We start from the raw sequence: 26053 nt of genomic DNA, 5'->3' as shown, positions 1-26053 counted from the left end.
CTTCTACTTATTTCTGCTCACCAGCAGATGTTTGTTGCTTATTTCAGGTCTGCTGTAAGTGCTGGACCATGTGCAGCCGAGCACATGAAGAGGTGAAGGTGCAAAATCCGGGATCAGAGTGGATTCACTTTCCAAAAGCCTGCTTCCTGTTCATCTTCCTGCTGCTTTCCTACATCCATGTTCCAGCCCCTTTGGTTCCGCTCACAGCCTGCAACAGAGGCAGCCTCTCAAGTGGCCTCCCTTATGGGCAGGACCAGTCTTAGGAGCTGCATCCCCCCACTCACCATGTTGATCAGCAGTGGCGAGACTCCTGGCAGCAGTGTCACCACCAACTGCTTCCTGCGGGTAGGATTTCAAGCTAATTGGACCCAGAAACAGGCATGAGAGAGCGCTGTCCAGCAGCAATGTTCCACCTAGTGCACTTACCTCGGGACACCTCAGCATGGAAGGTTGCATGCTGGAACATCAGCTATGGAGCAAGGTGACGGCTGCAGCTGCGGGTGCTCTACTCACCATCCCAGTGCGGGGGTCGTTCAGGCACAGGGCCCAATTTGGCCGAATTGGTCAAATTGCCCTAAAGTCGTCCCTGCTTATAGGAGTGGCCCTAGTGCTCCACCATGGTCCAGACCAACTCTGGTTCCAGATTTTGCACCTTCAGCTCTTCATATGGCTTAGCTACCTATGGGCCAGCACTAACAACAGGTCTAAAATTAGCAGCAAACTTCTACTTCTAAGAGTGAATCAGAACCAATTGGCTAAGAAAAGGACAAAACAATATATACACACATTGCTAGTGCAGAAAAGTAAAACAAAAACATACCAAATTCTCTATTGATGACTGAAATTGTCTAATTTCACGAAGAGTTTCATTATCTCTCTTAACTTCATTTACATACTGTGCCAAGTCCTAAAACACAGAATGAAAAAGGAAATCTGAAGTCTGGTGACATGGAGTAAATTTTCACACTTTTTTAGAAAAACAACTGTGAAGACCATTTCACACAATGGGAAAAAGGTACAAGTATGTGTTTACAGTTTGTGTAGATTATCAACATGGAAGTTACAGATCTTTTCATCACATGTATACTTCTGAACAGAAGTTACATCAGTCATATCTCCTTAACTTGTATTCCTATGATTAAAAAAGAGAAATGATGAGTAGCCTGTACACACTGTGAGGCAGAACTGGAAACATGTTAAAATCTAATTAACATCGATCAATTTCCACTAAGACATGTGAAGCGTCCCTGAAGAGAGTTACACGCTCAGAATAGCTGAAAGCAAAACAGGTTCTGATTTAAGGATTCTTGAATCAATTGATTCCAGATTCTAGCTATATATCCCATTTTTAGAAAAGACACATTCAACATTTGTTATTTGGGATCAACAATATTTCAAAACGTTTTTCTAACAAACTTCCTGAATCAAAAAATACACATAGGCTTCAATATATAGCAATATATGTATGGAAGAAGTTCCATTCTCTCAGATAATTTCAACTGGGATGCCACCAATATCCATGATTTTCAACTCTCAAAACAAATACTATACAGTCTCTGTTGTGTATATGTGTTCAAACAAGCAGTAGGCTCAAGAATGGTACTCTCTAATTTGGGGGAGGGGGGAAGAAGCAGGAACAGGACGCAAAAACTGATGCACAATTAAGTCAACTGTGTATGCAATTTGCATCAATCATTTAGATTAATGCCATATTGTAATTGGTGCTTTTGAATAGGAAACAAATAAGGAACTTCACCAAATTGCTGATAATATGCATGTAAGTGCAACCAAGATTTGGATCTGAATTATGAAAATTCCATCTGCTTTTGTAGATAACCATCACATATCTGCGACATCAGGATGCAGAAAGGCAGCAACAAACTTTTAATTTTTCTCTGGAAAAGATTTAACTAGAGTGTTACTCAACCAGTCCATGAGACACACTTACCTTCATTGCATCAAGTGCCAGTTTTAGATTTGTCTTCTCAGTTAGGTCACTAGTATGTTTTACCAGCTCCTGCATTGCAAAATACATAAATTTTTTAAAGACAGTTATCTGCCATTCAAGATAGCATATGCTTCTTTCACTCAAATGAAAAATTACTGAGTTTCAGTGTTTAAAAACTGGGCCATTTTGCCTTAAGTAGAAAATGGTGCAGTGGACCATATCAATTATAAATTGGACTAATTGTACAGAAGCCCATAATAAAAAGGACGTGCTGCAGCACCCAATGTGGTTTTTCAAGATGTGTTACATTTCCACTATTCAAGTGGGTATCAGAAACATTCCCCATCGTTATCCTGCCTATCTGAAGATGTCAAAACACACACAAACCCTCCTGATACTCAGTTCTCCATTTCAAGTTTTGTACTTCCAAGAGGAAAAGTTTCCATGAAACCCAAAAACATATTTCAGAACATGGGTAAGCATGAGGAATCCTGTCACAATTCTAAAGTAATATTCAATCATTTTAGATGCATACGTTCTGCCCCCCCCCCCCAAACCTAGTAGTATTTGATACAACACCAGTTCCACAAGTGCTGCATCTAGAGCAGGGGCGCCCAAACCTTGGCCAAGGGGCCATTTGCAGCCCTCAAGGACTTCCAATCTGACCCTCAAGGAGCCCCCAGTCTCTAATGAGCTCTGGATTTCTGGAGACTTGCTGGAGCCCGCACTGGCCCAACACAACTGCTCTCAGCATGATGGCCAACTGTTCAACCTCTCGTGTGAGCTGTGGGATGAGGGCTCCCTCCACTGCTTGCTGTTTCATGTCTGTGATGCAGCAGTGGTAGCAAAGGAAAGGCTGGCCTTGCTTTGTGCAAGGCCTTTTATAGGCCTTGAGCTATTGCAAGCCCTCCATTCATTCATAGAAGTTCCATCTCTATTCATTTATGCAAATTTATTCAAACTTTTAATGTAAATGAACTTTTTTCCCGGCCCCCAACACAGTGTCAGAGAGATGATGTGGCCTACCTGCCAAAACGTTTGGGCACCCCTGACCTAGGCAACACTTTCATGATCAGAAGCCGCACCAAGAATAAAAAGGAGCATTCCACTCATGTAAAGGGCCTGGTCTTTCTTATGAACAGAACACTCATTCCATTCATGGGAGCACTACTCCAGATGCCAGCCATGTTCTCACTCTGATGATTACTCATTTTGTTGTTCACCAATATGACAAAACTGTTATTGTTCACTAATACTGACTACGCACTACAAGTGCGTATTCATTTTGCGAGTGAATCCAGAGCACTTTTGAAGGCTTATCATCCCCTGTCATGATCATGACAGACAGGGTTGGCTCAAGCTATTGGATTGCCTGAGGCAGCACTTTGCTTCACCATCTGCCTGCCCCCCCCCACATGCCAGTACCACCTCCCCTTACCTGGCACCTTCTTCCACATGGCCTCTTGAATCAAAGCAGGAAATGTGGAGCATGACATAATAACTTGCAAAGTGCTCTAAAATTCCTCCTTTGTTTAAAGAGCCCAAGCAGAAGAAAGAGTGATCTTGCTCCTTCCCCTACCAAGCTTGGCAACTGTGCCCAGTGGAGGAAGGTGAGGGAGTCAGACTGCTGCGTTTCAATTCCTTTGCATGCAGTGATCTTCCTCTGCACATGAATTTTACACAAAGCAGGCCTGCAGAAGAAGGGGCCAGCAAGGAGGCCGGCTCTATCCATAGTAGCAGAGTGGGAGAACCAACGTGGCAGGTGTCTGGTTGCTGGTCCACTGTTCAGGCCCCCAATCCACCAACTGATCTGAATGGGCTCATTTGCATATATAACAAAAAAGACTGACTGTAACAAAAAGTTAGGTTTTTTTGTCTGTTTACCATTTTGTTGCCAAAAGGCAGTAATAGTCTTCTGTAATGTATTGGGGTATGGATTGAGCTACTTTTTCTGCACACCATTTTTGCTTTATTATGATTGTGGTGCTTATTGACCTTCGAGTTGCCAACAGATGAACAAGGCAGAATATAAATATGTTAAATAACGAAGAATATAGGCAACTGGATAACTCTTTTCAGTACTGTGCTACAAGAAAGTAAAATTTCCTATATTCCAAAAACAAAATGGCTGTGGCTATTGGGGCAGCAAAAAGTTATAAAGTGCAGTCACTTGAAGTTGCAGGGAAGGATGTTAAGATGGCTCCATAGATAAATTCTGTGCACACCTTGAAGCACTGACAAATTGGAAGAGGGGCAATGCGGCTTCACAACCTGCCAACAAGTTTGTGAAGTTAATCAGTATGTTAAAGCTCAACCCTAGGAATGACTACCAATGTACTGTAGCGCTGCACTGGACTCTAAAAAGAACTGGGATAGGTTTAAATGCTTTTGGAATGTTCAACCTAGAAAGAGAAATTCAATTGCTTCAAGCATGCTCTTTGGAGATACAGAACGATCTTCTCTCAAAGCTTTTGGATGGTTTGCTATCAGAAACATTACAACTGTTATTTTAAAATTCGCTATCAGATTTATTTTGGTTTTCCTCACAGAATTTTCTCGGAAGGACCATATTGGCAATGTCACTTCATTCAGATGCATTGCAGGGAACATGACATACAGAATCAAACAGAGTACTGCAGAGGTAAACTACGGCTTCTTGCACAGGTAGAAGCTCTTTTTCTAATGGTATTTTAGAAGCATCAGCAATGCTGACAGCCTAATGGAGTAATATATTTCTTTGCAACTGAACTAATGAGCCTCCGAGCATAGCTATCAAATGATATTTATAAGACTCTCCAGCCTCATTACAGGACTAACTGCAGAAGCCGTGAGCTCTGTGGGTTATAATGGGAAACATTTGAAATAAATATGGCTTTATTAGAAACCAGCATGGTGAGGAATGTCTAAAAAGTAGTTGCTTCTTGTCCAGCTTAGTCTATGGATGGAAGAGTCTCCACAGACAGGGAATTAGAGGGCATGTCCTCTCCTGAATTGAGACCTGGCTGAAGACCAGGAAGCAGAGAGTGGGTGTCAATGGGCAATTTTCACAACTGAGAGAGGTGAAAAGCGGTGTGCCCCAAGGAGCTGTCCTGGGACCGGTGCTTTTCAACCTCTTCGTAAATGACCTGGAGACAGGGGTGAGCAGTGAGGTGGCTAAGTTTGCAGACGACACCAAACTTTTCCCAGTGGTGAAGACCAGAAGTGATTGTGAGGAGCTCCAGAAGGATCTCTCCAGACTGGCAGAATGGGCAGCAAAATGGCAGATGCACTTCAATGTCAGTAAGTGTAAAGTCATGCACAATGGGGCAAAAAATCAAAACTTCACATATAGGCTAATGGGGTCTTAGCTGTCTGTGACAGATCAGGAGAGAGATCTTGGGGGGGTGGTGGACAGGTCGATGAAAGTGTCGACCCACTGTGCGGCGGCAGTAAAGAAGGTCAATTCTATGCTTGGGATCATTAGAAAAGGTATTGAGAACAAAACGGCTAATATGCCATTATACAAATTGATGGTAAGCCACACCTGGAGTATTGTGTCCAGTTCTGGTTGCCACATCTCAAAAGGGACATAGTGGAAATGGAAAAGGTGCAAAAGAGAGCGACTAAGATGATTTCTGGGCTGGGGCACCTTCCTTATGAGGAAAGGCTATGGTGTTTGGGCCTCTTCAGCCTAGAAAAGAGACGCCTGAGGGGGGACATGATTGAGACATACAAAATTATGCACGGGAAGGATAAAGTGGATAGAGAGATGCTCTTTACACTCTCACATAACACCAGAACCAGGGGACATCCGCTAAAATTGAGTGTTGGGAGAGTTAGAATAGACAAAAGAAAATATTTCTTTACTCAGTGTGTGGCTAGTCTGTGGAACTCCTTGCTGCAGGATGTGGTGATGGTATCTGGCCTGGATGCCTTTAAAAGGGGATTGGACAAGTTTCTGGAGGAAAAATCCATTATGGGTTACAAGCCATGATGTGTATGTGCAACCTCCTGATTTTAGAAATGGGCTATGTCAGAATGCCAGTGCAAGGGAGGGCACCAGGATGCAGGTCTCTTGTTATCTGGTGTGCTCCCTGAGGCATTTGGTAGGCCGCTGTGAGATACAGGAAGCTGGACTGGATGGGCCTATGGCCTGATCTAGTGGGGCTGTTCCTATGTTAAGAGAAACACATTAAACTCATCATATTGGCTTGGCACCCAAAACAACAAACAACCATTCAAACACTGAAGTAAGCTGAATTATTGTTCAACAGATTTGTTTGTGCGGGGGTGGGGGGATTAGGAATCTTTTCAATGGGTGGTGACACTGCTTTCTGTGCTTTAATTAACCACAGATTACAAGATTGCCATCTCCTTAAAACTTATCTAGCTGTTACAGTCCTCTTGGAAATTGAGATCCCTACAACAACTTTTCCATCCCCTTTATAAGCATATCATTTAGTACAATCCTCTGTAACAGACATTATGCAGAGTTTTCCTGTTCCCACTTACGAATGCCATTAATGTGAATTGGGTCTGGGGAAACTGGCAAGATAATGATACTAACACAATGGTCACATCACAAGCCCATCCTGAATACTATACTGATGGCCAACTGACCTGTTCTCACAACAAACTCTGGCAAAGCCCTTCCCAGCAACACCCCAGCATTCATGCTGACACTGACACAGTCTGTTATCCATGGTGCAACAACCATGAGATGTCAGCAATGTAACTGTCATGATGTTCAAGGAGCCAATCAACACATCCAGCCTGCCCCAACACAGGTGATCAGAGAAGTGCTATCAGGGTGAACTGAGGAGGGGCAGGTGCAGGGCAAATGAGTGGCCAGTGCCAGGCAAATGAGGAACACCTCCAACCATAGAGGGATGCCTCAAGGATGCAACACACAAGGATGTCACAGAACCCTCACTTTTTACAGGAGTCACAATGGCATCAGCAGAAAAAGGGCAAAAGCAAGCTACTAGGAACCCGTGCACCAAGAGTTCAAGTCACCCTAATCCATTTTCTCTCTCATCCGCGTGCACACACACACCCGGGAATACCTTTTTGATCACAGCAGAGCAAGGGTAGAAAGGTTTTTCACATGGCTGTCAAGGCAGCTAACACACAAGCATTTCAATAACAAGGGTCTGACTCTAGGAACAGACACCCACCAACTGGAAGGAGCCCTTATGCCAGTAGATGGACTTGAACAAGTCACAAGGGATATCTCAACAGTACTTAGGCAAAGCAGGGTGCCGGGTCTCTCAATGTACAGAGACACTATTTGGGGGCCAGACAAGAAGCATTTGAGCCCAGCTAGGAACTTCTCCTAAACTAGCTAAGGCACGACCTTTTGCATGACTGGCCAAAAGCACCCATGGCAGGGGGGAAAAACAAGAGCGGAGACAGAACCCACTCCAGCTGTTCCATAAAACTGCTCTTTAATCATCCAGCCACAGCAGGAGACAGGCAAAGAGCACATTATCCAGCATTTAACCATTTGCATCACTGCAAATACACACACCTGCCTGGGAAGCTGTAATACACATTACACATAGCTGTAATCCTCTGATAAGTAAGCACTGCATGGGCCAGTCACTGGACTGGTATATTGCACAGGTCACCTCTTGCAGTGGCCTGCAAAGCTAGTCACGCCCATACATAGGGCAAGATGTGTGGTCTGTTGGTTGAGCTGCTGTATTGCCTGAAGAGCTAAGGAGCAACAACTGTGGTTTCATTTCTGGATGGGAGATAGATGCCAGGCTGACAGGCTGCTGTTACCTGTTGTGGCAGAATGGAGTTGCTGCTGAGTTGTTGACCACTGCAGTGAGAGAGCAGGGGAGTGTGAGAGAAGGTCGGCCAGCAGAGAGCTGCTTGGGGGCCTGCCTGGACTTGCTTTATGGCTGCCTCTGAAGTTTGATGGCACACAACCAGAAGAGACAGCCACACTGTGAAGACAAAGTCTGGTGACTGAGGGTTCTGTGAGCCATTCCAGTATGTTCGGACATGTTGTAAAAACTCCATTCAAAAATGATGGTTTAGATTAGCTTGCCGATGTAAACCACCTTGAATGCCGTGCAAAAACAGAGAAAGGCAGTATATAAATACCTATCTATACATACACTCCATGCCCTTTGTTTCATCGCTGGAACATGCCTGTGTGGCTGTCAGTATGCTGCCTGTGCCAATGTTCACCATATATCATAGCAGCAGAGAACACGGGCCTCCTGATCACTGAAGAGAATCATCCCCCCCCCCAAGCCCATCATCACAGCAAAGGACTCATGGTTTTGGTTGCTGGGACAAGAATTGCAGTACAATACAGTAACCTGGGTGTACAATACAGTAACCTAGTGGGTGAAAATACTGATAAAAACAGCACAATATGCTTTATATTGCTATAAACTTAAAAGTTCAGTACCTGAAGCAGTAGGTGATATTTCAGAACTCGCTGCATTGGCACAACAAGAAGATCCCGCAGAGTAAACTTCCCATTATTAGCTCTTTTGGAACATTCCTAATAAAAGACCATATTACTACTTTGGTATTACAATTAAACAAAACAAAACAATCTGTCATCTCTAAGCAAGTAGGCAGGTCAATTACCGCAAACGTTAGGAAACTAATTCCCACTTTAATTTGTGAAAATAAGCCATTAGGCAGCCGTTTGGATCCAAAGAACTACATGACTAGTTCCTCGTGCCCAAGAGACACATGAATGCCAGACACCAACCAACAACGATCATGAATGAGGTGAACAATGAAAACCATCACATGAAATATCAGCTCACCGTAAAGTGAGTGCACTGTTTGGAGCAGGACTAGGATTTGTGTTTCTTAAGCAGCAGGCTCCTCCCTGCCACCCCACGCTGCATGGCAAATGTTTTTTAAAACTGAGTGAAGTTTTAATATGGCAGAGGAATGTGTCCATCTACAGGAAGTACTCAAAGATCTCATAGAGCATGCTCAAACAGCTCTTCACATCCAGCACACAGACTGGAACATACAGAGCGTCCCAAGAAAATGTACACACACACTTGATAGTGTCAAATTATGCTATAATTCACACATATACTGCATATGGCCGACAGAGAAGCAGTTACTTAACCCAGTTAATTGAATGAGACCAAGTGCTCAAAATGTTCCCCAATGGCATCTACTCACTGCTGACCTAGCTGACCAAGGGATCTGCAGATATCCACCAATATGTGTGGAACCATCCAGGCACACACTCTTCAACTGCTTCTCTTAGAATGAGTGCTGCAGGTTTTGTACAATGATGTAGAACAGCCACTTCAACCACTGTGCTGTGGCTCCCTGGTGTGCTACAGATGGTCTGCAGGTGTGCCACGAAAGTTTGGGGAAGGGTCATTGGTTAGTAGAGCCACTGGTGAATGCAAGCCCCTGCTGTCAATGGGTGTGCCTTGTCAATTGTCAAAAAACTGAGGGAGTACCTTGACAATTTTAGCGCCTTGTCAGTCTGCCATGAGATGAAAAGGGTTGAAAATCACTGGTGTAGGATATGAATTTGAGCTCATTAAAAAGTGTACACATTTTTGAGTCGCCCTGTAGCTTCTGTTGCAAGATTCGAAAGCAAGCAGAGTAACCAAGGGGAAAAAAGTAATCCCTCATACCTCCAGTTTCAATTTAACATCTTCTTTTGTCTTGGAGATATTGTCTAAACAGGATATGGCTGTCTCAACTTGACTGCAGTATTGTCCATAAATGACCAATCTAAATGAAGACAACATAGAGGCAAGAAAGCAGTGAGTCTTTGTTTTTAACCACACTCCACTAACTTCAGCTCACACACGTGAACAGACTTGAAAGGATGGGATGAATAATAATCAGCAGTGGAGGATTAGTACCAGATTAATTACACTGAGTCCCTTTTTATGGCAACAGCAGGCCTAGCATACCCATTTACCAGTCTGTTGAGTTTACATTATATGAGTATTTAAATCAAGGTAACATCACACATCAACTCAGAAAGAAATTGCCACCAATAGCAAGGAAGATCAGATAGGTTTACTTTAACAGATTTTCATAAGCTGCAGGAAATAAAGTATAGTAATTTCAAATTCCCTTGTGAAATACTTTAGCTTTATTTATGGAAATGTTGTAGACTTAAAAATAGCTTCTCATACCCACAATAATTTCCTTGGAACTAGTAATTTTATTTTTCTGTGGATCTAGTTATAAGAGTACATACATTTGCCTCAAATTATACTTTTAGTGGGGGACGACAACGACGACACAAATACATACCTATACAAAGTGGTATTGTCCCAGAGAGAATGTTACTTCAGAAGGCATCCGAGGTAGCGAAATGACAAAATGCCTATTCCTCTGTAGCAAAAAAGCTTCCTATCTATGGAAACCTAACATCAAGAAGGGTATAATCTAGTCTTTCCCACAACATGCTAACTTACTTGGTGCATGGGGTTTTGCTTTGCTTTTATTTTAACATGAGGCAGCATTCCAACATGCAATCATCTCACTGTATTTTAAAATAGTCACAACAGTCTGACAGAATTTTTTTTTTAAGCATGTAGTTCAAGCTTGTAGAAAGTTCACCACAATTCCAGAAACAATGTAGAAGATCCTTGGGACTTAAAATGCCCAATTCTCCCACATCCCTTTCCATTCTGGGAATCAAAGGAAGAAGCAGAGCATGTGCATGGAAAGTGAACAGTAGCTGCTCTGCCACAAGGCTTCCCCATTTCCCCATAGTATTGTTTCCCTTGTACTGTACTAAGAAATAGGTACAATATGAAGAAATAAAGTGGCAGTGTTGAAGAGTAGAAGCCTCAGCACAGAATTGATACTGACAGAATTGATACATACTCAGCACAGATTGATACAGTATTTTGTATCAGGTTTGAGTCAAGGGAATGATAAACTCAGTTTGATCAGGATAATCTGTGAGAGATGCATGTTTGTGTGTAGGCTATTGTACCTTGAGGTAATATGGTGCTATAAAAAATAAGCTTAATATTTGTGACAATGCAATGGTGGGTCAGAAAGGAGAGGAGACAAACAAAGCATATTGTATAAAATTCAATTTACTTCTCAACACATTTACAGCACTTCACATGCATACTACAGTTACAAGAATTCAGTACCATTTCTCTAAAACGGGTGTCCAAGCTTTCCAGCGTGACAGCAGCATTGCATACCTGACACAGTGTCGAGGGTCGGAAAATAAGCAATAAATACATAGAGGACCGATGTTCTGAGAGTTTGACTGATCACAATAAGTGGTGAGGGTGGAAGGAGGAGGGGACCAGAGGGCAAAACCGACTTGCACAGGAGGAGGGAGAAAAGGATTTTGAAGAAGGACTGGGGAAGCAGAGAGCTAAATTGGTTTGCATAGAAAGAGGGGGGAATCAATTTTGAAAAAGCATCAAGCAACCTACAATGCAAATCACAAACTCCTTTTGTCTCAGTTTCTGCTCCGTTTTAAGTTTAACTAATTTATTCCAGGTATCTCATTCTACCACTAGAGGTGCTGAATGTGATGCAATGTAATGGAATAATTACTTTCCATTAAACTGTATTACATTTGGCACTTCCAGTGGCTAAATGCGTTATATACGCATATATAGGTGTGTCTTTTGAGTTATTTTTAGAGTCTGGGGGACCTCGGGGTGTGTGTGGATAAAATCCTCCTGAGGGCCAAATTTGGACACCCTTGCTCTAAGAGACCACTACCTAAAATAAAGCACTTGTAATGGAGAATTGAGTCAGAGAAACCCATGTGCAGGTTATTAGAAAACATGCCTTAAAAAATAAACAGGTTCTTACCTTCCCTTGTAGCCAATAAAAATTTGATACAGATTCTGGTCAGTTTTGTTTTGAATCGATTCATGAATATCCTGAGTTAAACTTCTGTGGATTGTCACCAAATCCTAACACAAAAAATATAATCTATAAACTTTTATTATGATACTTGGTGCTCCCGCATAATTACACTAAATCATACTAAAAAATTAACCGATTCAATAGAAATCTTTAGCAGGACAATCATTGTCCTTTAGGATTATTCAGTAAGAAAGAAGGAATCATAATTGCTTTTTAGTTGTTACTGTAAAGGTGGGACTTTAATGGGATCCTAAATATAGGTGCCTACATATTTTTTCAATGAACTTAGATAATGAATTTTAAGATAATACTGTATGACCATTCCCCCACTTATATTAGATAAACCTCCATTTTAACATTAAAATCAGAATTTCTGTTTTACATCACACAGGCTACAAATACATCAGGTCTATCTAGTGGCAACACTAGGGTTTGTGCAACCTAGTGCTGGAGGCCAGCTTGTCACCCCCATGATGGGCCTCCTCCCATGCAGTGGGTGGGGCAATGCCCCAGGCCAAGGGCATGGTTATGCACCACTGTCCAGCCCCCACTGGTTTTTTTGGCTGTAACTTTTGATAGAATAGAGATATTTCAACGCAGTTTGTTTCATTGCATTGTGCATGAAATTATGCATGAAATTACACATCAAGTGATATAACATGATGGTATTATTTGGAAATACAGGTTGAGCCTCATTATGCGCGTGGGTTCCATTCCTAGAGCTCACATAGATGGCAAAAAACGAACTATAGCAAATTCATTTAAAAAACAAAGTTTCTTTGCTCCGGTGATTTAAAAACAGCCTTGATGACCTTTGTGATGTAAGGTAAGAGTCATTAAGAAGAAAATCCATCAATCAGTCCTCCTCCAAGAGCTTACAAAGAGCTGAGAGCTTACACTCAGCCCCTCCCTTCACCAATGCAAATGATCACCTTTCTTTCATGTGCTCAGGGGCAAGGGGGGGTCGCCTGGAGAGAGAAGGATTGATGGATTGTCAGCCAGCTGCCCTCTCTCTCTCTCTCTCTCTCTCTCTCTCTCTCTCTCTCTCTCTCTCATTAAGGAGGCTATTGTTAAAGGGCTATTCAGTTTTTAAAACTGATTTTAAAGGGATGCATTTTTCCCCTTCTCCAGGGATCAGCACGTGCCTTCTAATTTGCAGTGGCCATTCATTTTGAGTCAAAGCTGTGTATAAAAAATCCATGTATAAATAGGCTGGACCTGTGCCAAGTTTTAACCATTTTGGCTAGGAATGGTGTCACCCCTCCTCCCACGCATGTCAACTAGTGCATCCTGCACCCCTGTAGCGACACCACTGGGTCCAGGGAACATCTAAACACTTTGTCAGTGCAGGTTCTGAAAAGAATTCAGGAGCATCCTTGAGTTTATAACAGATCCTCGTACAGAATAATGGGAAGTATTTGTAATGAGGAGGACCAGATGGAGAAAGTATGCAATCTACCAGCCCATTCTTTAACTCTAAGTACATATTATGGCTTAGAGAGAAATGGTTAACCATTAGCATCCAGAGCTTTGACAAAATTCATTTGTCATGCTTGGGACATTTTAATAGCTTCACGCCAGCAAGCTAACTGCAATTTTAACTGCATGCCTCAAGAAACAGAAGATGCTGAACTAAGCAGACAGACTGGAAAGGTAACAAATGTGTAGGAATATTAAAGAAATCTTGTTCAGATATCTACAGAAATATATAGTTGCATATTCTCAAAGTTGGGCATGGTTGCAGTAAGACAACAGCCCAGACACAGGAAGAACTATGTGACGGACCAACCCAACCACCACCTCAGATCTTCAAGACTTTATGGTCAAGCACTCCCAGGGCAAAAGACAACTTTGGGCATATCGTTAGTGCACTTAGCACTGAGCCTCTAATTACACCTATCTCCTTCAGATGCACTAAAGCAGTGGTTCTCACACATTTAGCACCGGGACCCATTTTTTAGATGTCATGACTGGAAGTGGCACCATCAAGCAGGAAAATTTTTAACAATCCTAGGCTGCAATGCTACCCACACTTATCCAGGAGTAAGTCTCATTGACTGTCATTGTTAAAAGAATATACATAGTAGTCTGTTCAAAGTACAGGTCTGTAACATTTCCCCAAATGCAGTCATATACCATGGTAGCATCAAGTCTAATATATTAAAAATAAACTATTGAAGTGAATGGGGACCCGCCTGAAATTGGTTTGTGATCCACAGTTTTAGAATCACTGCACTAAAGTGTTCTTCACCAAAGAGCTTGCCCTGAACTGTCTTGGCTGCCATGTAAAGCTGAGCTGCTTACACTCCATCAAACATATTCACCAACAAGAAGCCACAGCCCCAACACACATAGCTAATGGCTACAGCATCTCAGCAACACCAGCTTCTAATTTTATAAACCAATAAACTATATATACCATCAAAACAGAATGCTAGAGAAAAATCTCGTTCACACAAGCAGCCCAATCCTAACTAAATCCCCATGCGGCAATGCAGCAGAGCTGGCACAGCTTCCACTGTATTCCGCTACAGATTTTTGGCCACTGGAGGTTTCCAAGCTAATCCCCACCAGCTACCATGGGTCATCTCAATCACTGGTGAAGGTCCAAGTAGATCCATGAAGGCAGATCAGGCCGGGGAAGGGGGTCAGGATACAGCATGCAGCTCCCCCGCTACTACCCTGTTCCACCCAACCCCTCCCCCACTCCACTCCCTGGGTGACCTCACCTTACCTGCTCAGGCTGACATAGGGTTGGGCCAAAAACACCCTGACCCTGCAAATCTTACTTGCCTGGTACATTAAAAAACAGAAATTGGGGCTACATGATCTCTCATAACCTACAGACAATCACTATCTCTGCCCTGAAGACTTTCTGCACTTTATCTTGTACGCAGCCAAAAGAAATTGACTGAAAGAGAAAAACTAACAGTAATACAACTACTGGATACAAAGTGCCACCCTAAACAGCAGCTATTGCTGCTTCGTCTTTCTCCTTCTCCCTCCAGTGGGGAAAGTTCATGAAGACCTGCAATGGGAGAAAGATGCATCCATCTCTCTTTTTGGTTGGATCCCTGCATGAAATAACTACCATCATCCATTCACCTTGTGCTCACTGCAGCAGATCCAATTCAAGGGGAGCCAAATCTTTCACCATACAGGACTGGCGAATCTTCCTACATGAAGCACTAGGCTGCTTCCCCTAGCTGAAAGAAGCAGTAGTTCTTCCAGCAATGGCAAATGGATGGGAAGGCAGGCATGAAGAATTCAAACACAGCCAGCATTCAGTTCACTTGTAAGTACATTTGATAATCCAGTGTGAAGCCAGAAAGAAGCTACTGCAAGTCCAATGTGTACATTCCGTCTTTCTCTTAACTATATACTCAAATACCATTCGACAGATTTCAACCCAACAGTATGCAACAAAGGCCCATTGTCTTAATTCATTACTTACAGGAATGTTGATAAAAACTGTCTCAAACTCTGTTGGTGTTAGAAACCTTTTCAGTGGCACCATAAAAAACTGAAAGAAAAAATATATACAGCCATAAAATAGATTACTTCTGGGAACAGTTATCTCTCCCCTCGCCCCCCATTACATAAGCTTAAAAAAAAATGCAGTCCATGAAAGAAAACTCTGGCAGCAAAAACAGTTCTCTCATAGGATCCCATGCTATAATATCTAATTGGTTCCCGAGATAAAAAAATTCACACACACACACACCCAAAACAAATTGGGGGGTGAAGACATTTATTAACAAAATAAAATGCAATCCAGACAAGACTTCCCATCAGCTTCCACTCCTACTGCTGTTGCCACCACTGCACTGCACTCCAAGCATAGCGCCCTCCCTATTTCCTCAACCTCTGTGGCACTCTTGTATGCATGGACAAGTGGGCTGGCAAGAGGGAAGGAGTAGAAAAAGGGCTTGGCTGCACAAGGGGAGGAAGAAATCGCACACATGTTGTGAGACAGCAGCAATTTGGGTAAGACACTGAAACTAGGCAAACTGCCTGCATCAGAAATCAGCCTTGCCTCTTGCCATGTTCTCAGCACAAGTTCCTGGCAAAAGCATTACAAAAGGACATTTTATGAAAGCAAAAACTATGCTTGAATGCTGAATTTAAAAGCATGAATGTTCATTATAGTGAAATTTCATAAAGCAATTGCTTGCGTAATGGGGGACAACTGCATACCTTTAATTCAGCCATTCCTCTCCCTATCCACCCTCATGCCATTTTTCAGATGCATGTGCCTCAGAAGCACCCATAAATCTGTCCAAGTCGCTTACCCATTAAATGAGGACCGTTATGCTTGTGCAATCCATATGAGACAGCAAAAACAAACAAGGTATTAAAAATGAAATTGCAACAATTGCTCTTGGAACACACAATGGTTTTGCAACTTAATTTTGAATATATCCACAAGCAGGCTTTTGAACTTTGCAGTGCACAGCCTTGAATTTTCTCTGCCACACCCTAAAGCAAACTAGGATGGTTTTCCTGACCATTTTATAACTTTACCTTTTCTATGGACTCCAGCGTTTCCGTGTATTTCTCTTCGGTCTGTTTTATTTCAGAAAGGCAGCAGCTTCTTATGTCATTCTCAGGACATTTCTGCCAAGATAAGCAAGAAGCTATTTGTAGTCACAGCATATGTTGATATGGAATGCTTTCCCATTAGACCATATTGCTCTGGAAGCTCTGTTCTTGCACCCTCGAAAAACAGCAGCAAAATGCTTTACTTTTATCATTTGGGCAGCAGGGGGCAGTCTGATCTAATAATGAAGTAGAAGAAAAAGAAATTTCCATCAAAGTAAGCTGGCTACTACATCTTGGGAGACAAGTGAAGGAGGTACACTAGAGTGTAATCCTGCATCAGATTTGATGGGTATATACCCAGTGTATAATAACAGCAAGGAAGGTGAAGCAGAAGTTACTATTTCAAAGAGAAATCCAGGGGCTTCTTCTGTTCACAAAAAAAGTTTCATTCGTGCAAGGGAAAGGGGCAATTTTCATCTATCTTCGCTTTCCTCTGTAGCCCCGTTCCAAATATCTGCTGCCAAGGATCCCCCAACACTTAAGAATATATACTCAGTGGCAAGATATAGAGGGAAAGTAAGATGTGGAAACTGCCCTTCCCCTTCCATGAATGGAAATAGCACCTGAGGTTACAACCCCTAGCATACTGCTTGATTAACACTCTTAATAAAGCATGGTGAAGCATTTTCTCCAACAGAAAACAAATCAATTCACCAAATACACAACAGTGCAGTCTTAAAGTATAAAAAAAAGGACAGCCTGATTATTAGTTCCATTTATTATAAGAGTATTGATTTTTAATATTTTGTCTCATTTTTATTTACACCATGGCTTGATAAAACCATTTTGAAGAGTCCCTCATTAAAAATCATTAGGGGCACAATCTAGCCAACGATGAAGTGCTTTTAACTAATACCACCAAAGGAAAAGAATACTCTCACTACTGCAGTGGTACTTCACCTGCCACCTTAAATACACTTACTAGAGGTGTAAACCTCAACCATGCTTATTTTTAAGAAAACTTACATAGAACTGTGTGTCATTGTGTTTTAATATGCCCTATGTTTAGAACTGTGTCCCAACTTAGATAATTATGAATCATACAGGCTGTGCTGCTTCAGCTTTCATGAGGTCTTCATACACTTCACCACCTTCATCTTCCCCATAAACACAATCGTAGAGGCCTTCATCCTCATCAACACCAGTTTCACTAAAAGCCAAAGCAGAAAGAAAAGATAACAAAATGGAGCGTAAGTCACAGTATATGTTCAAGGAAAGTAGAAATTCTAAATGGGGAACTTGAAAGAAGGTAGAATTGCAGGGGCAGAGAGGATGAATTAGTTAAAAGTGGTATGAAGTATGTGGATTATCAAATATTCAAAACTCAAGGTCTACAGCCAAGCTTAAATGATGGAATTTCTTGAATTAGGTTAATAAGAAGTGACCAAAATCATGATGACTTATTTAAACCAAAAGGTATTTAAATGCCTGACTGCAAAACAAGAACTACCGTGAAGGACCAGAGTCAATTTAAGAAGGAAAAGTGAACTTCCAGATTCCTCCTGCACTAAGTTCTACAGAGAGCAGTCTCCATCAGGTTAAATTCAAAATTAGACTCAAAAGATATTGGGGATATCAGCATAACAAACTGCACCCTTTTTCAGCCCCTTTGCCTACAACCATCTTTCCTATATCTTGGGACTTCATCTTGTTCCACAAAGTTAACCTCTTCCTCGGGTCTGGTCAAGACTGAAATTCCAGTTAAACCAGTTACTTTCATTGTAGAAACTGAAAAGTGTGTTTCAGGAGCACTTTAAATGCTCATGACACAACTCATGTCTTAGCAGTTGGGAATCCCTATCACAGGCGTCACCACACATTCTAACCAAAATACTGTTAGCTGAAGTGGTTTCAAAGAATGGTACAGTACAATACCTCATTGTCTCACATAAAATGTAGATACACTGGAGAGCATTTTCATTTGCAAATTTATAACTTACTCTATTAAATCTGGAAGGCCTTTGTAAATGTCTTCATCATTCACACTTTCTTCTGTAGGAAACGGCCTACGGAGACAAAAAGATAAAAGCAAAAACTCATCATAAACAGCATTAGCCTGAATGTTCACTTTTCACTAAATGCACAGGAGAAAAGTATGCTCACATTCAGAAAACTGTGTATACTGAAGGTACATTGGTCATAGGACCACAAACCCAGCCACCATACGTTAAATGAAATATCTAAAAGGCGTACACACAGACATATGCAATATAGATAACAAGTCTGTACAGGTCCAGCCTTGATATACATGGATATTTTATACACAAATTTGACTCAATATGAATGGCACCTGCAAATAAGAAGGAATGTGCTGATCCCTGGAGAAGGGAAAAAATGCACCCCTTTAAAATCAGTTTTAAAAACTGCTTTTTACTGTTACAGAGACATAGTCATACAAGTGATTACAGGTATAACCTAAGTATCCACAGATTTTTCTATCTCAAAGCTGATGAGAGGGCCCTTTAAATTAAAGGAAAACAGTAGTTTAATAATGCCAGAAAGGGCAGCCCGGTGACAATCCATCAATCATTCTCTCTGCAGGCTTCACTTCTCCCTTCCCCCTGAGCACTAGAAAGAAGGCTAAATGGCAGTGATTATCACCTTCTCCATTCTTTCCCCCTTGCTGGGGCTCCTGGTGAAGGGAAGGATAGCTGCCTCCTAGTGAAGCCTAAGCGCCTGGAGACAGTCAGATTGCCTCTGTGTGCATTTCAAAAGGTCAGCAAGGCTGTTTTAAATCACCAGAGCAAATAAACTTGTTTTAAAATTGATTTGCTATAGTGCCCGAGTTCTTGGAAAGGAACCCTCCCAAATAATGAGTATTATGTATTGTTCATCTTCAGTTTGTCAACTAAACTGAAAATAAGGATCATGAATTGTTTGGTAGAGGAGCACAGGAATCTCTTTACAGAAGTGCATGCCCACCTCCTACGGAAACAGACTAAATGTTCAGAGATAGGCCTATGGATTAGCCACACTACTGAATATGGGCTTGAGCCTGCAGTCATTTGGTTTGCATTCCCCATTGATCACTATTACATGTGTATAGGAAAAAGAGTGTTAGTAACTGCCAAAGAATCATAATTGCCACTTCAACAGCCCAGTAATAGCTACACTGCAAAACAAAGGAATGCCATCCATTCCCCATGTTGTATTTGACACATGTAGGCAGTATTTGATTATATTAAATACTTTTGTTACCCAAGGAGCATGGAGGGTAGGCATGCTTTTGCTCTCCATCTCAAGTAGAGACTGGATCACAGAAAAAAAAAATAATCTGGTCTCAGATGGGTTCAGATTGTTCCTCAGTTCTGAATTCTCTATTTTAGAAAAATGATGATACAATTTAACTGAAACTCATCCACAGACTGATACCTGCACTAGGACCAACTAACCAAATTGAAAATGAAATCTATAACTACATCTTACCTTTTTCCAGCGGCTAGTGCAATAGGAGTGCGTGACAACTTGGATAATGTTTCTATGACCTGCAGAAGAGGTTGAAAATATTAGTTCATTACAAGGAAAAATGTGTATCAGAATTCCAGTTTCATGGGAGTTGGGGGGGGGGGGGGGTTAACAAGTATGAAATAAAGTAAATTATGTTCAATGCTTTTTGGGGATACAAGTTTTGTCAATTTTAACAAAACGAGCACAAGTACAATGAAAACTTGCCATTTCGAGACTCACAATTTTAGATCACACTCCTCTAGTGCAATTCTATGCATATTTATTTAGAAGTAACTCCTGCTGTGTTCAGTGGAGTTTACTCCCTAGTAAATTTGTTTAAGTATTACAACCTTAAATACGTTTTCTGATTCATGTGATTCATACTTTTATTTTAAAATGTATCAAGTCCTTCTCTACTACTTTATTAAAATTCAATTGTAAGGATTACAATACTAAATAAAGGGTCCCAGAAAAGCATTTAGGGGTAAAATCAATTAACATTGTTAGCAACACGATATTAAGAAGCAGCAATTTATTATTAGGACAGCAGGCAATTCTAAGAAAATGGGAACTACATCAATATCTAGACAAATTTTCTTCCTATAGATTTGATGTTAGGAATCCGCATCAAATACATTATAAGCATTGATATACAAATTACAGATTGCTGTTTACTGCCAAAAACATGTATCATGGAAATATTTGTTTTATCCACAGCCTCTGAACTTAATTATTTACCTATACAAGAGTAAAGATAAGATCACACACTATGTGGGTGTGAGAGAGAGACTGCACACACACAAGCAAGCCAGGATTGAAAAAGGATGCACTTCAGTATATCAACAACTGTAGAAATTCTTTGCCACTTCCAAAGGAGATCACCATTTGGTACAATGATGTGCAGGGATCTGGTACGGTGATGTATAGTTATGTACAGGGATTAATTATCTCAGAAACAAAAGATCTGCAACTCATGAATATGTGGAACTATTTGCACAGTTCTTTAAATACTAACCTGAGTTATTGTTGCCAACCAGCTTGCCTGGTGTGCAAAGCTGACTAAAGAAAGGGAACCAATAGTGCTGAATGGCTCCTGGGTCCAGCCAGCAGCCCACACTTAAAGTACTAGAACAGTGTTTCTCAAAACTGTGGGTTGGGACCCACTAGGTGAGTCGCGAGCCAATTTCAGGTGGGTCCCCATTCATTTCAGTATTTTATTTTAATATATTAGACTTGATGCTCCCATGGTAGGTGACTGCATCTGGGGAAATGTAACAGCTCTTTTAACAAGCTACTATGTATACACTTTAAACAATGGGAGTCAATGGGACTTACTTCTGGGTAAGTGTGGGCAGGATTGCAGCCTAGGATTGTTAAAAATTTTCCTGCTTGATTATGTTACTTCCGGTCATAAGATCACTTCCGGTGGGTCCTGACAGATTCTCGTTCTAAAAAAGTGGGTCCCGGTGCTAAACATCTGAGAACCATTGTACTAGAATATTTGAAATCAAAAGCTGGACGTTCTAATCCTAGTTTGGGACAAAGTTAACTTGACAAATTAAGTAAAATGGTAGGCAATCACCATTACCACAAGTTTCAAAGGTCCCAATGGTATCATAACTTGTTAGCTTTTGACTGCAATGGATGTTAAAATAGGATGCGATGGATGCTAAAATCCTGTTGTAATAATGACAGCTGTTATTGCTTTGCACCACCCACCAGTTTTCATTTAAAAATAAATGTTTTGGGTCAGAAGATTGGAGCCAGTTTCAGAGGCAGTGACAACCAGAGGTAAAGACCTCTGAAAGATCATACATGGGTATATTGCCACTGTAGCAATCAAGGAAGCAAAATGGAAGCATACAAGTTAAAATATCACCAGTTATTAGGGTAGAATCCAGGGTGTCCATTAATAGCAGAACTCTCCATGAATGCATGCTTCCTCTGAGAGCAGAAGGAGTGTTCAAGGACAAAGATCCTTGGGCAAAGTGGAGGAGCCTTTTCTGTGAGCAACATGCTCATTTATTCTCTGAGGGAGCAAATGTTCATGTACACATTACTGTGGATGCTAACCAATGACATCATCCCTCCACCCCATTCAGCATAGTGGTTAAGAGAACAAGCTATGCAGGCCCTGGCTCAAGTAATCCCTCAGCCATGAACTAATTGGTTGGATTTAGACAAGCTACTAGTCTCAGTCGATACCCCATCCACAAGATGAAAATAATAAAATCACCGCCACCAATAACCAGACTAGTTTATGGTTAAGGATTACTCAGATAATGTTGTAAAGCTCCTTAAACACTCTAAAGCAAGATGTAAATTTAGTCACTGCCATGTAGAGAGTGCAAAAAAAGGGTAAAAGAGCAGGAAATAAGGACATTTTAAAAAATGTTCACCTAAAACAAAAACCATACAATCAATCCAGCATCTCCAGCAAACATACCAAGGATAATGATAGCATGGAATTAATGAAAAAATTAGCACAGGATAAATAAGTTTTATATTAAGACAGAATAAAATTGCAAAAAAATTTCAACAAAATAATGGGAACAAGAACTCATTTCCCTGCCACCTATCACCAAGAGAGGGAGCTGCAGGACAAGTCACTTGCCTTCAGGTCAAACAGTGCTCTGCAATAACTCTAGCTGCACATAGCAAATGGCAAGTCCCATTTTAAATTTTTAAAGAGTTGCACTCTAAGAATAGAACACCAATAACCACAGGTGGAGATGAGAGATTACACTTCTTAAAGAGTGAGAAAGAGAATAATGTATGAAATGTGGGGTAAGTTAATTTGCTCCCTTTGTGGCATTACTCTGCATTCATTCAAAATAGTAAGTCAGCTATGCTCGGCTCATTTGTTAAGTGCTGTGTTATGGGCTACACTGTTCGAATTAAAGAGGAGCAAAGCTACAAAAAGATTCAGTTAGACTCACAAGTAACTTTTCATTTATTCTGAATGATACACAAATGTGTATACGTTTCCACAGTTTTACTTTGAAAGCATGTTCTCAAAGCACCTTACAACAGAACACAACAGTGAAAACATGAGTACAGACAGAAGGTAAATACTGAACAACAGGTCCTAGAGGGACTGTAAGCAGCCATCAACAGAAGCAACACAGCTTGCCACGATGGGACAAGGCTTCCAGGTGCCTTGCCCAGCTGCATGATAGATCAAGACCTAGCAAAAGTGATCCAGCAATAAAGCAGGTTGAGATCACGTGGATGGGGACAGAGAAGGGGAGCAAGGAGAAGGAGGAAGGTGATGAGACAGACAGCTCAGACAGAACAGAGAAGGAAGATCACAAGAGCAGTAGAAACAAGGGGAGAGAGAAAGGAAAGGTGAAGGCATGGAAGTGTGGAAAGAAGTCAAAGGTGGGGGAAGAAATGGTGGAGAGGAGAATGTGAAAATGAAGACCAGTGGCAAGCAAAGTCAAGGGAATGAGAGAGGAAGTAAGGAGAGGGAAGGAGGCAACAGACCCAAAACTGACTAGGGAAAATGGGGCCAGAAGGCAAGCAGAGAAGTTTGGCAGGGAAAGGTTGAGGGAATATTGAGGGTGACCAGCAACTGAGGGTGTCGGGCAGCCAAGGCCCCAAGGTAGAACCACATAAATCAATCGCCTTTCAGCAGCATCCAATCTAATCTGACAATCTTGCTCCTGCTCATGCCCTGCCCTACAGTGTACAACTCCCACCCACCCTGGGATGGTGCATGGGCAGAGAAAGCATCCATAGGGACATAACCCAAAGATTTAGTTAAGTATGTCACCTTATTAAAAGGCCAATCAGGTGAATTTGATGTATTTCTAGCAGGAGTAAATTCCAAAGTTGCAGAGCTGCCATTAAAAAAAAAGGCCTTACCCCTGTTGTGACCAGTTACATTTCAGACTCTGTTGGCCACTAGAAGAGGTTTCCCAATATCAAAACTTTAGGAGATAAATATATGAGAGAAAGTCCTCTTTCTTGGATATCCTAGACCAGGGATGTCCAAAGGTTTTGGCAGGAGGGCCACATCAGCTCTCTCACACTGTGTTGGGGGCTGGGGAAAAAAGAATTAAGAACATAAGAACAGCCCCACTGGATCAGGCCATAGGCCCATCTAGTCCAGCTTCCTGTATCTCACAGCGGCCCACCAAATGCCCCAGGGGAACACACCTGATAACAAGAGACCTGCATCCTGGTGCCCTCCCTTGCATCTGGCATTCTGACAATTTACATTTAAAATTTGAATAAATTTACATAAGTTTACATAAATGAATATATTAAAGACGAACTTATATGAATGAACGAAGGTCTTGCAATAGCTCAAGGCCTATAAAAGGCCTTGCACAAAGCAAGGCTGGCCTTTCCTTTGCTGCCACTACTGCATCACAGATGTGAAACAGCAAGAAGTAGAAGGAGCCCTCATCCCACAGCTCATCTGAGAGGTCAAACAGTTGCCCTCATGCTGCGAGCAGTTGCGTCGGGCCAGTGCGGGCTCCAACAAATCTCTGGAGGGCCAGAGGCTCATTGGAGATTGGGGGCTTCCTAAGGGCCACATTGAGAGGTCTTGAGGGCCACATATGGCCCCAGGGCCGGGGTTTGGGCACCCCTGTCCTAGACCCTGATCAATTGCATATTTTAGCAGTTAAACACCATTCTGTGGTTTATAAAGCTCCTTATGCTTACTGGAACCTAGTACAATTGCTACCAAACAAATGTATGACACATTGCCACTTTATAACATTATACTTAACTCTGCAATGATCAAGTCAAAATTGAAAGTATACTTACAGACATGATTTTCTAATTACTAGCATCACTGCAAGTTTTGTTCACTGCTTACTGTGGGATGCAGTAAGTTATAAGAAGCTGGTTTCACAGAAGATATTGCATAATTAGTGCCCACCATATTGCATTGTACATTTCTTCATAGGAATTCTATGCCCCTCCCTTACTACTTGGCACTTTTCGGAACCTCTCAAACATCTACTATACCATAAAATTTTTATGGCCAACATCACACTACAAACTAGCTCAACAAACTAAATTTCAACAAAAACATTGCAGCTCTTTGCAAGGTTTGCATGCAAAATAAAAACTGTGGTTAGCTTTCTGTATTTTTCAAATTCAGGTTTCAGCCTCAAATTTTTGCTTATGTTCATTTGAAATTGGACCATGCAACTTGGGTCTGAAGTCACTTGACATCAGATTGCAGCTGCATCACCACACAACACAAGCATGAATGTTCTTCATTAGTTTTCTTGGTTCACTACATACAAATGGCACAACTATGCCCATGACAGCACATGCAAATACAGAATCTTATTGGGGTGAATAACCACACAGTATTATTTATGACTTTATTCCCCATTACAGAAATTTCAAAGGGAGCAGCAACATAGTTAGCCAGAAACTACATTAAGCAACAACCCCGTCTTAAATTATTTGGTTTAATGTCAACATTTAACACTGCCTGCAAATTTATGCACGCACACTCAGCAGCACAAAATGTGGAAACAAAATACCTATCCACACCCTGAAACTGGAGTACAGTATTGGATAGCACTATGAGATATGACAATGCTTGTGAAGAACTTTGAGCACAATGGGAATTTTGCAGGCTTGGCAAGTACATCGACCATTTGAAAACACTGGACATAAACATTTAACTTCTAAAGAGTGCATTTTTAATATTAAAAAAATGGACTTTGGCAACGCAATTCAGCACTAGGAAGAACAATGAAGTTGCCTTTCAGCACATTAGCTGATAGCAGGCAGTCTTACAATTTACTTACAATCAACATGTAATCAATATATACATGAGTAGGCCTTGCAGTCTAGAGTAAGAAATATGCGGTGGTCAGGTGGCCTATGCAGTGCATAGCTCTATGGAGATTGAGTGAAAAGCAGGATAAAAAGCAACAAAGCATGCCAATCCTTCGCCAAATCTTCATGATTTCAACTTCCAGAAAAAAAAAATTGTCTCCTTTTCAACATATGCCAGAAAACAATAAATAAAGATCCAAAAAGGAAGAATGGAACACTGGAAAAAGAGCTATTACAATATCAATGATTTAACAGCCCCCCATGCACACCAGGGTACCGCATCATCCCTGGTACTATGTGGCAGATAGTCAAAAATGTTTGTGAAAAGAGCCAACGCATACCCAGAGGAGATCCAACAATGTGAAACACTAAAATACTAACATTATTATTCAA

The 26053-nt window shown here is 41.4% G+C and overlaps 1 protein-coding gene across 1 annotated transcript in view; it reads right to left on the bottom strand.

Moving 5' to 3' along the window:
* The window catches only part of VAV3 (vav guanine nucleotide exchange factor 3), a 188295-nt gene that overhangs the window by 96464 nt on the left and 65778 nt on the right, over positions 1-26053 (bottom strand). Inside the window, exons 3-12 of the mRNA XM_066623356.1 lie at positions 19826-19884; positions 18340-18405; positions 17444-17549; positions 16322-16414; positions 15252-15320; positions 11741-11844; positions 9568-9667; positions 8355-8450; positions 1949-2017; positions 821-907 (exon numbers count right to left, since the gene is read on the bottom strand). Of these exons, the coding sequence (XP_066479453.1) occupies positions 821-907; positions 1949-2017; positions 8355-8450; positions 9568-9667; positions 11741-11844; positions 15252-15320; positions 16322-16414; positions 17444-17549; positions 18340-18405; positions 19826-19884 (849 nt within the window). The remainder of the gene's footprint in view (positions 1-820; positions 908-1948; positions 2018-8354; positions 8451-9567; positions 9668-11740; positions 11845-15251; positions 15321-16321; positions 16415-17443; positions 17550-18339; positions 18406-19825; positions 19885-26053) is intronic.

The sequence above is a fragment of the Tiliqua scincoides genome, chromosome 4 (genome assembly GCF_035046505.1).
Source record: "Tiliqua scincoides isolate rTilSci1 chromosome 4, rTilSci1.hap2, whole genome shotgun sequence".
Classification (NCBI taxonomy): domain Eukaryota; kingdom Metazoa; phylum Chordata; class Lepidosauria; order Squamata; family Scincidae; genus Tiliqua; species Tiliqua scincoides.
The sequence above is the reverse complement of the archived record's forward strand: the minus strand, read 5'-3'. Positions and strand labels throughout refer to the sequence as shown.